Source organism: Manis pentadactyla, chromosome 1, assembly GCF_030020395.1.
Source record: "Manis pentadactyla isolate mManPen7 chromosome 1, mManPen7.hap1, whole genome shotgun sequence".
In the NCBI taxonomy this organism is placed as follows: Eukaryota; Metazoa; Chordata; class Mammalia; order Pholidota; family Manidae; genus Manis; species Manis pentadactyla.
In genome coordinates, this window is record NC_080019.1 from 119,106,463 (window position 1) to 119,121,916 (window position 15,454).

Genomic DNA, 15,454 nt, shown 5'->3' on the forward strand with positions numbered 1-15,454 from the left:
GTGAATGGTCCACATCCTATCCAGATAAAATCTTACACAGATAATTCTTAACTTAGATTCCAGCTACGGGACTTGGGTTGGAGATAATGAAGGCAGCTTATAAAATCTTTGAAAACCAAACACAAAAATGTATGATTTATGTACACATTAATATGTGTATTTCTTTTTCTTTGTATTTATTGTGTGAGACTGGTTTTTTTTGTTTTGTTTTGTTTTTGCTGTGATGAGATTCCCAAAATAGGTAGAAGACAGAAAAGATTGAAGGCCATCATTGCAAATAGTTTCTTTTCTGAGCGAATCAGGCTAGCTTCTGGAGATTTTAGGGAAGTGAACCTTTCCCCGATTTCTAAACAACTTATTCAACATTCTGAGTTGACTAACAAAGAATGAGTAGCCCTTTCTGATGGTGACTTCCATCTCCACTGAGGTTACAAGATTACTGTCACTGATGGAGAGATCTCTATCTCTATCCACTATCTCTGTTCTCTAGGTAGATGAGGTGAGCACTGAAGCACTTCCAACCTGGAGATTTTATAATTTTCTCCAAAAGGCCTGCTTTTTATTTTCCTCCATTTTCTTATATTGATTTTTTTGTCTCAGTTAAATCTAGCACACTCCTTAAACCTAAGGAAACTCCTCTGTGGATTTCTATTTCTCTATAGTCCTTCCAGAACCCTATGCTCATTTATCTGAGTCATGGATGCCACATCTTCTCAGGTCTTCACGTTGGTGCAAAACCAATCATCACTGTGATTACATCCATGCAAATGGCTTCCAAATTCTATTTGGAAGACAGTTTGTGGATACATACCCTGTGTTTACGTAAGAACGCATGTATAGGTATTTACATGTTAAAAATGGCATTATAAATAAGATGGGTTGAAATCTCACTTATCATCACTTTCTACTGAATTCCAGATTTTAGATTAGAATGGAGAAGAGTGTTAGCTGATGAATTGATTATAAGAGAACGATGTTCTAAGGTAACATTTTTTTTTTATATTCATAGATTTAAATGATTTATATTCATTTTTAAAACAACAACAAAACCAGCATGATTTACCATCACCCTGGGGAGCCTACAGTCCAATTTAGGTGGTTTTCCTCTGCTCTCCTGTGCCACTTTTCTCTATTTTTTCTTTTTATAGGACTTACCGTAATGAAACATGATAATACTTACATATCTCCCATGAGACCTGAAGGGCGATACAATAACAAGAACCTGCCTAATTTGACTCCAAGTCCTCAACATACACCACAGTTTCACACACAGTGAATATACACTAAATCTTTGAAAGAAGAAATTCAAGTAATGTTTGAGTAAACGTCCTCAGTTCTCTTGGTAGATAAAAGTTCTAACACTGAAAGAGCCTAAACATTGTCTTAGGTAGACTGGAAAAGCAGCCCTAGTGAAGTAAAATCCTGTCACAATCAATGGCAGTTCTTTCCTGCCAATCACCAGACGAATAGAGCACAAACCCAAATAAATGGCTCATGCTGGTTTTCCTGCCCTTAAGAAAGCCACAGTCGAGTAGAAAATTAGGAGCACAAAAGGTTTTAACAAAAGATAACAATTAAACAAACACTGAAGATGTATTCTAGTTCTAGCACTAGATTATGGAAAATTTTCAAAAAATCAAAGTCTCATGCATCATTAAATCCCCCACATAGCCTTTCACATAATAGATTTTCTCTCTTTCTCTCCCAACTATCACTTGTACGTAAACCTTTAAGTGAACTACATTATTAGATAAGTACAGCAATGAACTCACAAAAAATTTCGTTTTTTTTTAAATCTGTAATTCACTACATTATTTTTTAAATGGCTTTCAGGAACAGAGATAAGTAGTCATTAGTAAGTGATTAGTTTTGAGTATTTTATTTGTTCTTAAATATAATTTAAAGTTCAATGTTTTATAATAATTATAATAAGACTTTGTTTAACAACTGGCTTGGAAAATCCCAGAAAATTCAAGTTTGTTTTCAGTAGCCAATACTTAAAACAATGGATCTAGAGTAAGTTCTACAGGTCTGAGTCTCAGTTTCCTTATGAAATATGGAAACAGGATTAGACAGTCTCTTGACAGCCAACTTTGACATTCTATGCGGTCCTCAAAGGTTTAGACTCATGTGTGACCCTATCTTCCCAAGTGGGAGTACAGTGGGTGAGGGGATCCCTCGGAGCCTGCTCTCTTGGGGATTCCTGATGTCATAGTCTATCAGAAGGACTGACACCATGTCACAGAAGTCTTTGATTCAGGAAATCTAGGAGCAGCCCATGATTTTTTCTGGTCTGCATCTCTATTAATGCTGTTTTATTTTGCTAAGTATATTGAATTAGAGGATAGTTGTGTAAAATCAAGTATATTTCTTGTCTTACAGCTTTAAGTTTAGATGGATGTTGTAAAGGGGAAAAGAGGCTTTAAATATCCAGAAAATGATAAATATGGGAACTGCAACAAGAGCCTAAGATTTGGATAATTCATGATAGGAATTAATCTGATAGATATCTTTGTTCTTCTTGCTGTGGCTAAAGCCTATGTTGAGTACAGTATAACTGGGGTCAGTCAGTTCTTTTTAGAGTTCAGTTTTTTTATCTATTAAATAAGACAAACTGAGCTAGATCATCTCAGCGGTCAGTTAATTCTAAAAGCCATCCATTAAACTGAGATTGTTTGAAACTCTAAAATGTTAGAGATTTGGAGATTTTCAGGAGTTAGGAGTTAAATATAAAAAGAACTAAATAGAGAACAAACTTTATTGATGAGTTTCAGAGCAGAACAGAAAAAGCAAGAAAGAACACAAAAATGTTAGCAGATATGCCTTTATATTTTCAGGTCGTTTATACAAAGAGTAGGCTTCTTTTCATTCAGTGGGTTAATATAAAGAGTATAAGATAGTTAATCCATGAAAAACAAGCTGAAAAGAAAAAACAATGACTTTAGACTTCCTACCTTTGGGTGTGACTGGTTTGACAAAGCTATTTGAGAAGAGTGATTGTTCCATGAGTAAATTGATACTGAGAGTCACCCAAAGGCAGAGTCTTGGAAGATGGTAGGATTTATACACTCTTCCTGCCCTATGGCACTGGCCCTCTTTCCTTCCATCCTACCAATAATGTTTTACATCCTTATTCAGAGAATGCGGATCAGTACTGAGTTTGCAAAGGAGAGAACTTGCAGATCCTTTGAAATAGACCATTGCTGTTGTTTTTTAACAGAACCTGTTCTTCAAATGAGATTTTGCTCAAAACACTATTACTCAGGAAAAAGCCAAACTTCATGGTGTTAAGAAGGAGAAGGGTCTGGAGGCCTCCCAGTAAAGCCATTTCTTTACATCTGGTGAACACACTTCGGGTCTCGTGAAACACAATTTGAAAGCCACTGATCTGTTCCAAACCCCACCCTTCTAATGTAAAGAAGCCCCCTTACAGCTTGAGGCTCTGAGGTGGGGAGGTTGCCCAATTGAATGTAGCAAGCCTGAGATAAGGGTGATCTAGAAGAAAGTGACAGGTGACAGCAACATTTATTTGGCCCAAGGACACAGATAGAGAAAGATCAGTTTGAACTGGAGAGAAATGAGGGCTAATTCAGGTTTAATGTGTTTACTTCTGTGTGGCACTTTTACAGCTTCAACAGGCCTTTCAAATACACTAGCTTGTAAGTTCAATTCAGCAAGTATTTCCTGGATACAAATTGTTTAGTACTTGATCTAATTGGACCAATATATTGACTACCAGTCACTGTACAGAAAACAGGTAGCACAGGATTCCAAGTAAGCCTCTCAATCACCCTATGAGGGAAGCATAGTTGACGAACTTAAGGTACAAAGAGGCTAATGAACTTGGCCATGGCCTTGCAGTATGTCAGTAGTAGAGCTAAGATTTGAACCCAAGTCTTTCTCACTTCAGAACCCACATTTCTTCCACTCTAACCTCAAAGAAATATAAAATCACTAGAAATGTGAAGATGAGAGATATGAGCTTTGCCTGGAAGTTTCTTAAAATCCTGAAATAGTAGATTAATTGTTGTATAAGCAAAGTAGGGTAAATTAACATTGTTGAGATGCAACGAAAGACCAGGAAAATTTGAAGAAATATTGTATTTCCAAAAGGGACCAGAAACTACTTTGTGGGGAGGAGGACCCTGGGGATTGGGTAGACAGACGTTTGGGAGGCAGCACAGAGGCTCACACACAGGATTATCCCCACGTCACATCAAAGGAATCTGAAGCTCTCATTGAGAGGCTTGTCCAAGGTTTTGCAGATGGTTGATTTATAGGGCAGGTCTTTAGGGCGAGAGAGAAACTTGAGGAAAAATGTGAAACTGAGGAATGGCAGGGGGAACACACAGAGAAAGCAGAACTTCATGTGGAAATAGTGAAAAAGCAGAAATAATGACTCCACAGCTGGCAGTATTTGTTTCTCCTGCTTTAGATAAAGTGATAGTGTCTTCCTTCCATCTAACTCTCTTCCTTTTTTAATAAGTCTCATATTTTTCAATATTTAAAATATAGGTCACATTATCTACCAATCTCTTAAAAACCTCACTTCAATTTCTGCCATCTTAAAAACTCTTGTACTGTTTTATATGGAATCTCACACACTGAAATAATGATTGCTGAGAATCTGCTTTGTGTTGTTGTGTTTACCTTCTGGTGTCCACCTGGCTGTCAGGCTGCTCAGTCACAGGGTTTGGCTCTTCAGAAGTTATGGACATGGTTGTAGGGCCATGTACGAGACAATTCACATGAAAGTCTACTTGCATTTGGGGATTTGAATAAGTCATATTTGTTCACCTCCATTTTTGTCAATAGCTAGGAATTGCTTTTACTCTAATTTTCCCTACTTCTTTCTCTAATTTTCTCTGAAGAGGAAATTTTAATGTTAATCAAAATATCCAAAAGTGTCATCCATGAGATTATTCTCATAATACTCACTTCAGTATTAGAGCCACTAAATTTAGCTTCCTTTCTACTCACCAATTGGGAGTATATAAACCAAGTCTGCCCAAGTCCAAAAATGAAATAACAGTAATTAATTTACACCTTTAATGTAAAGATATTGGATTTTTAGATTCTCTTCTAATTAGAGATTAATTTTCTAGATGTGGCTATAGGGATATCATAAACTCTGATAGCCCACTTTTACTTCCCTCTCTACCAGGTTAACTTTCTCACTTCATTCTTTCTATTTATGTGCTTTGCAACATCAATAAAGCCATTTTGTTTCTCCATTCTTACTTCTGTTCTAGCCTTTTTCCTGTCCTCTCCAATTTGGACCCCAAACTAGTCTTCACGGTTCCCTTATTTCTCTGGTGCCCATGACCTAAAGAGTGAAACAATACTAAGAGTCATTTCATCTATTTTCTTCCCCACTACTCTCAAGTGGAATGAGCCAGAGAATCACAGAACTGTGCCAAGTTAGGACCATGGCAAATTCATGTTTCCAAACCTCACTTCCATTTCTAAGCCTTCATCTTTCTCATCTAACCGAATACTCAATGCCTTATTCCCTCCCTAGATAACTTGGCTTTTTGCTTCTTCAAGAAAATTGATGCTCTCAAGCAGTGTCTCTGTTTGTCTTCTTTAAACACATTTACATACGACCTTGATTTTGTCTCCTTTATTCCATCCTGAAATGAGGAACCTAGGGCTTAAGTTCGAGGCCGTCCTCTCTACCTATGTCCTTGACCCTTTCCTGTCTGGCTCTTTCCTTTCTGATTTGCCTCTTTAAGTATAATTCAGGTTCTTTTCATCCAAATATATCAAAAGATTATATCCTCTATACCTCTATGTACTCCTAAAATCACTGAAATTTGCTTTGTGCCTTCATGAATTTGCAGAGTGTTACTGGCAAGGATACCAATGACCTCCTCAGGTCAAACCTAGTAGATATGTTTCAGGTCTTACATTCCTGGATCCCTCCACCACATTTATCTTTCTTACCCAGCTGTTGATCCTTTCTTTAAAATGTTTGTCTCTTAGCTTCTAAGATGCCATAAACTTCTCAGTGCCTGTTAGTTCTTAGAGTCTCCAATAAGGCCCCTCCTCTGTTAATTGTACCTGCTCTGCATAGGCCATAGTGTCCACTTGCATGTCTTCATTTTCACCCTACAATGAAGATTTCTGCTTCGAAACTTCTGACCCATTCCTCTTCCCAGTGTTGAAGGCTTATTTAACTGTCTGCTTCACTTTTTCTATGTTCCACAGGTACTTCAAACTCAACATGGATAAATGGAACTCATCACTTCTCCTTTCTCTCTGAGTTGGATCTTCAAATTGTATTTACTGATTTAGGTAGTAAAATCACCAACCACTCAGGCCAAGAAAGCTGGAAACTTAAAGTTATCCTTGACTCTTTCTTGTCATTCCATTAGTAACATAAACAATATATGATTTAACCTTTTTGTTAATAATTGAATTTGTCCCTATAGTCTCCATATCGGCTTCTGCTCTCATCCTATTATCTTACCTGGATGGCTGCAACAACTCCTAAATGACTATGCTGCCTATAAACTGATTTGCTATAAATTCTTCCTGCACACATCTTCCAGATATATCAGTACAAAACATACTCTATGTTAATCCTATGTTTCAAATACCTTAATACTGTAAAGGTGGATACTAACTTGCACATGGGATAAAAAATGGTATATAACTAAATTAAATGCACATACAAACACATGTATGTCTTCATATGCAAATGAACACAGGTAAAACAGAGAATTTCTGAATAAGATCAGTAGATGGTATCAATGTCAATATCCTGACTGTAATCTTATATGATAGTTTTGCAAGATGCTTCTTACCATTGGGGGAACTGGGTAAAGAGGACACGGGTGCCCTTTGTATTATTTACTATAACTGCATGTGAATCTACATCTATCTCAAAATAAAATGCTCATTTCAAAATGCCTTACAAAAAATATCTTTCAGTTCTCACTAGAAGTATTGAAATATTTGTTTGTTTGCTTTTAAGATAGCATACAAGTTTCTACTTCCCTCTCCAGCTCTATCCCCTAGCATTCTCTGTCCCAAATGTTTACACTGTACTGACATAAAGTTACTTGTAATTTGCTCTCAAACACCAAGTTCTTTTCCATTTTAGGATTATATATATGCTATAGCTGCAGATTGCTCACTCATACCATTAGTCCTTACCTGGCATGGCTAATTTCTCCTCATCTGCTAAGGCTCTTCTCCTTGATTTCTCAGATGAAGCATGTTTCATCTTTGTGCTTTTATAATGTTAGACATACTCTTGCTGCATTTTTTAGAAGCTTGTTTTCCTGCCTTATCTTCTAACCATGACCTTCTAGGGGATGAGGCAGTCTTGTTCATTTTTTATTTCCAGTGTCTGTTATGCTTCCTGGAAAATTATACATGCTCTATGTATGTTTGACCATGCTTCTCCATATAGCGTAGAAATTATCAACAGTAAATCCAATGCTATTATCTGCTATAATTCAACTAGAGCAGAGTATTCATTTGCAAATTTAAGATGATTGACTATCCTAGTACACTATTTAACTCTTTATAATATTCACGGTGATGATTAAGAGCTTAGCTAATTTCATCCTGGGGTAAAATTAGTCTACCGATAATCAATAAATCACATACTAAGATGATTTGTGCAGATAATATGCACACTTGGAGACAATATCACCTGAGAAAGCTCATGTTTTCTTTCACATATATAGGGATCAAGGTTACTTTTTTCTAAGTAAAGGCAAACTTGAAAACCTAGCAACAAAATGGGGCAAACAGACATAGTATTCATTTGTAAAGTATTTGGATGTTTGCTTATCTTTTAGTCAAACATAGAATTTTACACTCCAATTAAAAACCTATACATACCCACGTTCTGAGGTTTGATTTTATGGTCCATGGGCATGATGCTAAGGTGGTAGTTATGAGAAGGGTGATTATGCTGAGAGTGAAATTGAAACTTTCTCAACTTGTTTCTGTTTATTTTTTTATTCTACTTTTTACCTGCTGGAGGCAGAATGGGCAGATAATCAGTTGAGGCATTTATTAAATGGGTTTAATAATAGGTCAGACTTATCAGATTTAATGAGGGAATGTTTATTTTCTTTTTGAAATCTGCAGAATGTAGATATTGGATAATGGAAGTGCAGAGTGTAACAACATGATTAGTTAGGAAAGGAGAGCTTGGATAGAAAATATGATTATCTTATTTTATGGCAAAATGGGATCCATGGCACTGCCTGAAGAAACACCAATTGTGCAACTTGTAAAATTTACAATATATGCCTGCCTGAGTTGGGGAATCACTTGTTTTTTCTTGATTGAGTATGCTTAATTTTATTATTCAGTATCTTAAATACAGGAACTATAATCTTAGTTTCATTTTTGTCTTTTTAAGGTTCGGAGAAACCCCAACTCATTTCTCTTGGAAAGAAAGTTATTACCGATCCACTATGTCCCAGAGCACACAGACAAGTGAATTCCTCAGTCCAGAAGTTTTCCAGCATATCTGGGATTTTCTGGAACAGTAAGTATCAAATAAGCAAAAAATGTTGTAGTTAAATTATTATAAATAGGCAAATGTGGGCTGTCAAAATATTGCTTCTTAGGGCATGATTCTAGAATCAATAAAAATCAATTGATAATGTTGGAAAATAATAATTACTTCCAATAGTATCTCTGTGTTCAAAATTCAGTGGGGATTTATTCAGTTTGCAATAGCAAACAATAATTGTTATTCTAAGGTGATATAATTTTGGAGGCTCAAAAGGGCTCTCCTGCCTAACCCCAAACAATTTCCCCAATGACTCCTTGATACACAAAATCTATTCCTTTGGCCCAAAGACATATTTACTTTGTTACAAAGCAAATATTTCCTGAAAAGTAAAACACTAAAATTTGTTGGTCATTTATGCCTCATTTGATAACTGAGTAAATTTAGGGGAAGGTGAAAGGGTATCAGAGCACTGGGAACCCTAAAGGAAAGGGTATACAATACTCTCCCTGACACCCCCATTTTCTCCTGTGTTCCACCCAGCAATTCCCAACTAATACAGGGTCATGATTCACATATTATAAATAGGGCTTAGGTTTGAACAGCCTGGAATTACACATCTGGTAAGTAGCTGAGCAGGATGCAAAAATGTGGTTTCTGACACCAACCAACCAGATTTGCCAATTTTGAAGCAAAAAGACTTCTTTGTTACCAAATGGGTAAGTGTGTTTCAGTCTCTTTCCACAACTAACACACTTCTATTTTTCCTTTACGGTAGGCCCATATGTTCAGTTCAGCCCATTGACTTAAACTTTGTGGATGAACCATCAGAAAATGGTGCAAGAAACAAGATTGAGATTAGCATGGATTGTATCCGCATGCAAGACTCGGAACTGGGGGACCCCATGTGGGTGAGTGGCATGAGCTTCTCTTCTAATCTGTGTGCCATACTATCCACATCTCGGTTAAACCTGTCGTTTTCATGACATAGTAAAAGGCCGGTGGCTCCAAATAGGCAAAGCCATTGGTAATAGGGTTAGCACGGTCAGCAGAGAGATGAGGGGATGAAGAGTTTGTGGATTCTGGGTCTGCCTCAACTCTCCACAATGCACATGTTTTCACTGGTATGAAGAAGGGCATTGAAAATAATTCCTTACATCCTTTATCTGAATTGCTCTTCATTGTCTGTCCCAATTCAGAGAGGATGGTATCAGTCTAAGGTTTTACAGCTTGTGGAGACAAGAGTCAAAACCAGATCCTAGATCTGAATTCTTTCAAAAACACACTTGCCAGTATGGCAAACAGCATCTCAAGGAGCCATCCTTCTTAAATGAAGGAGGATGAAGTAAATTGTATGTGAAAATGCATAGATTAAGTACCTGGCAAAAGAATAAGAGGGCAGAAGATAATACATAAAACAGGCACAGGCTTTTTTTTTTTTTTTTTTACTTTACCATCTAGTCACTCATGACCTGAGGCCTAAATTCCTAATCTATAAATTGGGGAGACCTTATGTGCCACATACCTCCCAGGTAGTTAAGGAGTGGAATGGATTAATGATAGTAAAAAACTTCCTGAGATGTTCAGAGGAAATTTCTTTTATTTGCACAGTCCATCATGCTGGTGGGTTTCTTCCTTTCATTTTTTTTTAAATCATTCATTCGCCATACAAATCTTGCAAGATTTTCCATTAAAAAGATTCTATATAAATAGGAAAAAAAAAAACAGCCAAGAAAGAGGTTGACTTGTCATTGATTATATGCTGACCTGATTGATTTTGGAAATTTCTTTAGAAAATGGCTTTCTTGTCTGATATAAGATTTTACTGGAGTTTTTACTAGATACTTTTTTATAAGAATTGTACGTTTTAATTTTGGGAGAAGGTGAAGTGGGGAGATGAGAGTGGAAACAACCAAATATGCAAAGCTGTAACTTTACAAATACCTTGATGTTTTGTTACTAAGTTGATAAGGGAAAAATTCTTTCATTGGCCCTTTCCATTTCTCAGTTATTCTTGAGCTGGTGAAGAGAGGATATAAATAATAATAATAATAATAATAATAATAATAATAATAATAAATAACTGGCAGATAAATCCAGTGGGCAGGTAACTGAAGGCCTTGGAATGTACTATAATTAAACAGAAATATGGGTAAATTCTGATTTGAGAAAGACTCAGAAATTAGTATATCCCAATTTACTTAGTAATATCATCTCTCAATTGCTGAGTAACACCAGCATAGGAAAACCTATCTTTTTATATTCTGTCCAGGGGTTTTCAGCTGACTCTTGGACTTAAAAGTAAGCAAGTTATATAAAGTTTAAAATGGAGAATCAGGGTTTGTATTTACAGTTCCTATTATCATCTTTCACACACTGAAGCATGTAGTTTCTTAATGTGTCATGCTCTTTCTTAGTTCTTTGTATTATTAGAAATTTACTCCTTGAACACACCCTCCTTTATTTTTTCTTCTCTGTCACCAGTTTTTATCCATCCCTCAACACCCGTTTGTCCTACCTTCTCTGAGAAGATTTTCCATATCACTATTTTCCACCCGTTTCAATTAGAGACCATTTCTTTGAAGTGACCTAGGTATATTTTAGTCATATTACTTATTATACAATATTATGGTTGTTTATTTGTCTCTCTCTAAAGGAGAGAGGGACCATACTTTGTCATGCTCAGTATTTGTTACAGTATTTGGCATATAAGAAGTCTTTAGGGAATGTTGAAGTCATAGGAAATAAAACTCGGAAGTTCTAAAAAATTCTCTTTCAAACAGAAAAGAACTGTCCAAAAGAAATTTCTCTCATTGATGGACATGTCCTATTATGTCTACTGTTCAACACAGTAGCCAACAGCCACATGTATACATTTGAAATGTGGCTACTACAACTGAGGAACTTAATTATAACTTTAGTCAATTTAAATGTAAATTACCACATGTCGCTAGTTGGTCGGTATTGAGTAGCACACACCTAGAAATCTCCAGTCAGTGGGGCTCTTCTCTGCCCAAACAGTCACAGCAGCATATCTTCCTGTCCCATCTTCCTCTTGTATTCTTTCCCTTTCGGTTATGTTGTATCCTTGCAGGAAGTATTATACTTTCTAATTATTTATTCTTTACCTCTATTGTTTTCCGAATTTTGTTTGAAAGAATCCAGATTTGAGCCCTAAAACTTCAGTCATTTAGAGTCTATTTTAGTACTTTTTATAAACGACCTAAAGGGAACTTTGAAGAAGACCTAGTATAGCATCTGAATGGAGTCAGAGAAGCTTTGCAATAATGTTGGAAGAAGGTAAGAATGAAGAAAGAGAGAAAAACCAAGAAAATACCTAATTGTTCTCATGCTAAGTGTCTTGTCAAGCTAAGAATGCATTGCTGTATGGTTTTTAGCTTATTATTATTTGAGAAATATTGATATTTAAGAGGATTATCCATTTGTGTTCAACATTATTACCTGAGCATCAGTTATTAGTAAATATACTTGACATGAATGCTTTGAAATAGATTTTTAATAATGCTCATAAGAGGAGTGACCTGATTGAAACTGGGTATATTCAATTTGAAATTGATCCAGATTTTCCTTTTAGCTGTCTAAATTACAAAGTTTTGAAATTGCATTTTTCTTAGGCATCAGTATTTGATGATAATTAACATATTTGATACTTTATTTAGTTTTTCCAATAGCTTTATAAGGTTGAATTTATTAGCCTCTTATAAATTAATAAATCAAGGCAAAAGAGGTTACATGACTTTTGTAGCATGATATGTACAGTCAGCAGCAATGTCAGTATTCTATCCAACTTCCTGAACTCAATCTTTTCCTTTCATATTTTTCCTCCAAGGTATGATATTTGAGAGGAACTTAAGCTCTATTTCTTCTTAAGTATCTGTCTATTCCTATGTATTTTAAGCATGTGTAGAGAAACCTCTACTCTTTTCCCATAGAATGTTCTTGAAGTAGAGAATCTCCATAATATTTTTCTCCCCTGGAGAAGCACAGAACACCATCGGCAATTAGGAATGATAATGCAGAGTTCTACCATCGCTGATTAGCGCCTGTGACTTGAAAATTTTTACAACTAATTTGAGAATAACCAGAAACGAGGAAATAGGACCAAGGACAGAAAATTTTGCAAGGAATGGGGACTGAATTGATTCAGAAAGAGCTGGAAAATAATGAAATGGGATTTTGCCAATGGGGGAAACAAAATAGGTCATTTGGGAGCAACTATATTGAAAGAAATATACAAGTAGAGTGAGAATGAACTTAATTAAATAAGCAGACTTGCCTATCTGTGGCTACCCTGTTTTTATCTCCAAAGAAGTAAGGCAGAGCTAATAAATTATAGGTCTATATAAATCCTGGGTCTTCCCTTACCTTAGGACTATTCCAACATCGTTATGTATGTCCACATATGGAGGCCACACAGGTGGGACTAGATAACAGCAATCATCCTCAGCAACACAAGTTGCAAAATGTTGGTCTTCTCAGGATGTTACAACTAGTGTTAGCTTTGAAAAATAAGAACAAGGATCCTCTTAGTTTCCTCATCCTAAACTGACTGCTGCTGAAAATGATGTGAGGCCCTTTTTGTTCCATTACTTGGCAGCAAATTTTCACTTTTCTGTGTATAGGTTAATAACTAAATAGCTCCAAAACTCTGCAAATAAACTATTTCCTTACACATACGATACTTTTAAAATGTGGGATCTCAGCCAAGCATTCTCTCGCTATGCAAGAATATGAATCTTGGGCATGAAACAACATGTCAGATTATTAAGGACAGAAATGTTAAAATTGAGAATGTCATTCCATTTCATTAGTTTTTGATACAACCTTCACTTTAACAACAGTTATGAAATGAAATCATAATGGTTTGATCTGATTATTAACAAAGGAAATTTGAATTGCAGAGAATGCGTGTGCCTTCTTCATTAGAATGATTTTAATGTCACTGAAGGATGACTGCATCGGATTAGCAAATGCAGCTGAGTGGGATTTCTCCAAAAAATACCTCATTTAACCTGTTTCCCAGATCTTTGCTGGCTGTTGATTCTGTTGTCTAATACACTTACATATCAGCTTTGCATTATTTATTAACTAAACATTCTTGTTATGTCTTCAAGAAGTGGACGATGATACACTTGAACAGTCTCCCAGAATGATTAATGGAAACCATATAGCTCTTACTTTTGCATCTGTTTTTTCCTTCATACTTTGAAAGAAGCCCTGTTTAGCTGAATGGCGTTTTTCCCTAAGTATCTGAGTAGTAATTATTTGAAACCATCCATTTTTGTAAATTCTTAATGTAGCATCCCAGTTGTATGTGAAGAGTCTTCAGCGTTACATATGAAAAGAACAGATTGTGTATTTGTATTTGGAAAGGCTCAGGCCACAACATAATGCCAGAGCCCCTACATCTCTTAGCACCCAAGATTCATATAAGATTTCAAGTATATGCACTAGATCGGGCCACAAGCATTTCGCTAGCACTTACTATACATTATGTCCTTCGTGATACAGATGAACAAATCATGGTCTCTCGCCTTGAAAAGACCACAGTCCAGCAGAAAGGCCAGAATGTATAAAATCACTTATGAAATTATTCAGATGTATATTTTTTTAAGACACGAAAAAGGAATGATTTAATATGCCTGAGAGTGACAGGCAATGTGTTACAGAAAGGTGATTTTTATTTAGGCATTGAAACTTGAGTCCGTTGAGCAAATCAGGAAAAGGAAAAAGTAGTTTAAATTTGGGTAGCTATTATGAAAATAATTTATTAAAACACCATAATGTAAAGCTCAGAAATTTTAAGAGATAAAACTGAAAACTTTGGGTAATATGATGTTTATATAGAAAAATTACAACACCTGACAAAGGTTTAATAGCCCTAATAAACTAAATACTTAAAAATTAATAAGCGAAAGATTAAATCTCCCACTTTGGCAAAGAGTATAAATAATTCACAGATGTTTAACAGATATAAAATATTCAACTTCTCTAATAATAAAAAAAATTCTGATTTAAAACAATGGGATTATTTTTCAGTTGTCTGGTCAGCAAAGATTTGAATGATTGATACTATCTAGTGCTGGTGAGATGGTTAGGAAACAGTCATTCTTTTCACTTCTGGTGGGATTATAAATTGATATAATGTATTTGGAGGGCAATTTGCCCATTAATTTATTTAGTTTTAAAGACACTAACTCTTTGCCCGTAAGTGTCGTTTATAGGATATTTTTTTCCACAAAACGATTTCAATATAAATAAACACACACACACACACACACATACAGATGCATGAACAAAAATGAAGGCTTCATTGCAGCATTGTTTATAATATCTAAAATGATAAGACCAGTTATAAACCTATAGATTTTACAAGTTTTGGACTCAGATAGGAAACAAATTACAGTTTATAAGGAATGAGGGTTAAGCTCACCACTGAGAGATGGCACTAGTAGTTATGATGTATGGTCATTTTCGTCTTGGCAGTCCTCTTGTTCATGAACCTCAGTGTGATTTCACTGTCTGTATTTTGTATGAGATATCTTTTATATCCTGTATTATGTAGAATTGATATTATTTCTTATTAAGCATTTGGTAGAATTTGCAAGTGAAACCATGTGGGCCTCAGTTTTTTTTTTCTTGTGGGGGGAGCTCTTCAAATTCAGTTTCTTTAGTTGTAATGAGACCATTAAGATGATCTATTTTTTTGTGTGTAAGTTGTCATAAATTGTAGTTTTTGAGGAATTAATTTCATCAAAGGTTTTGAAGTTGTATGTGTGTAGAATTTTGGGGAGTATTCCTTTATTACCCTTTTAATGTCTGTGGGATCCATAATATCCTGCTTCATTTCTAGTAATTTGTAGCCTCTCCCTTTTTCTCTGTTGGTCTTGCTAGAGATTTATCAATTGAATTAATCTTCCAAAGAACCAGCTCAGCTTTTTGGTTTCACTG

General features: G+C 35.6%; 1 protein-coding gene across 5 annotated transcripts in view; it reads left to right on the top strand.

Moving 5' to 3' along the window:
* TP63 (tumor protein p63) overlaps positions 1-15,454 on the top strand; it is a 206,628-nt gene that overhangs the window by 66,671 nt on the left and 124,503 nt on the right. For all 5 annotated transcript variants that reach the window (XM_057501115.1, XM_036875282.2, XM_057501110.1 and 2 more), the window contains 2 exons: positions 8,387-8,515; positions 9,261-9,393. In XM_057501115.1, coding sequence (XP_057357098.1) covers positions 8,387-8,515; positions 9,261-9,393 — 262 coding nt within the window. The remainder of the gene's footprint in view (positions 1-8,386; positions 8,516-9,260; positions 9,394-15,454) is intronic.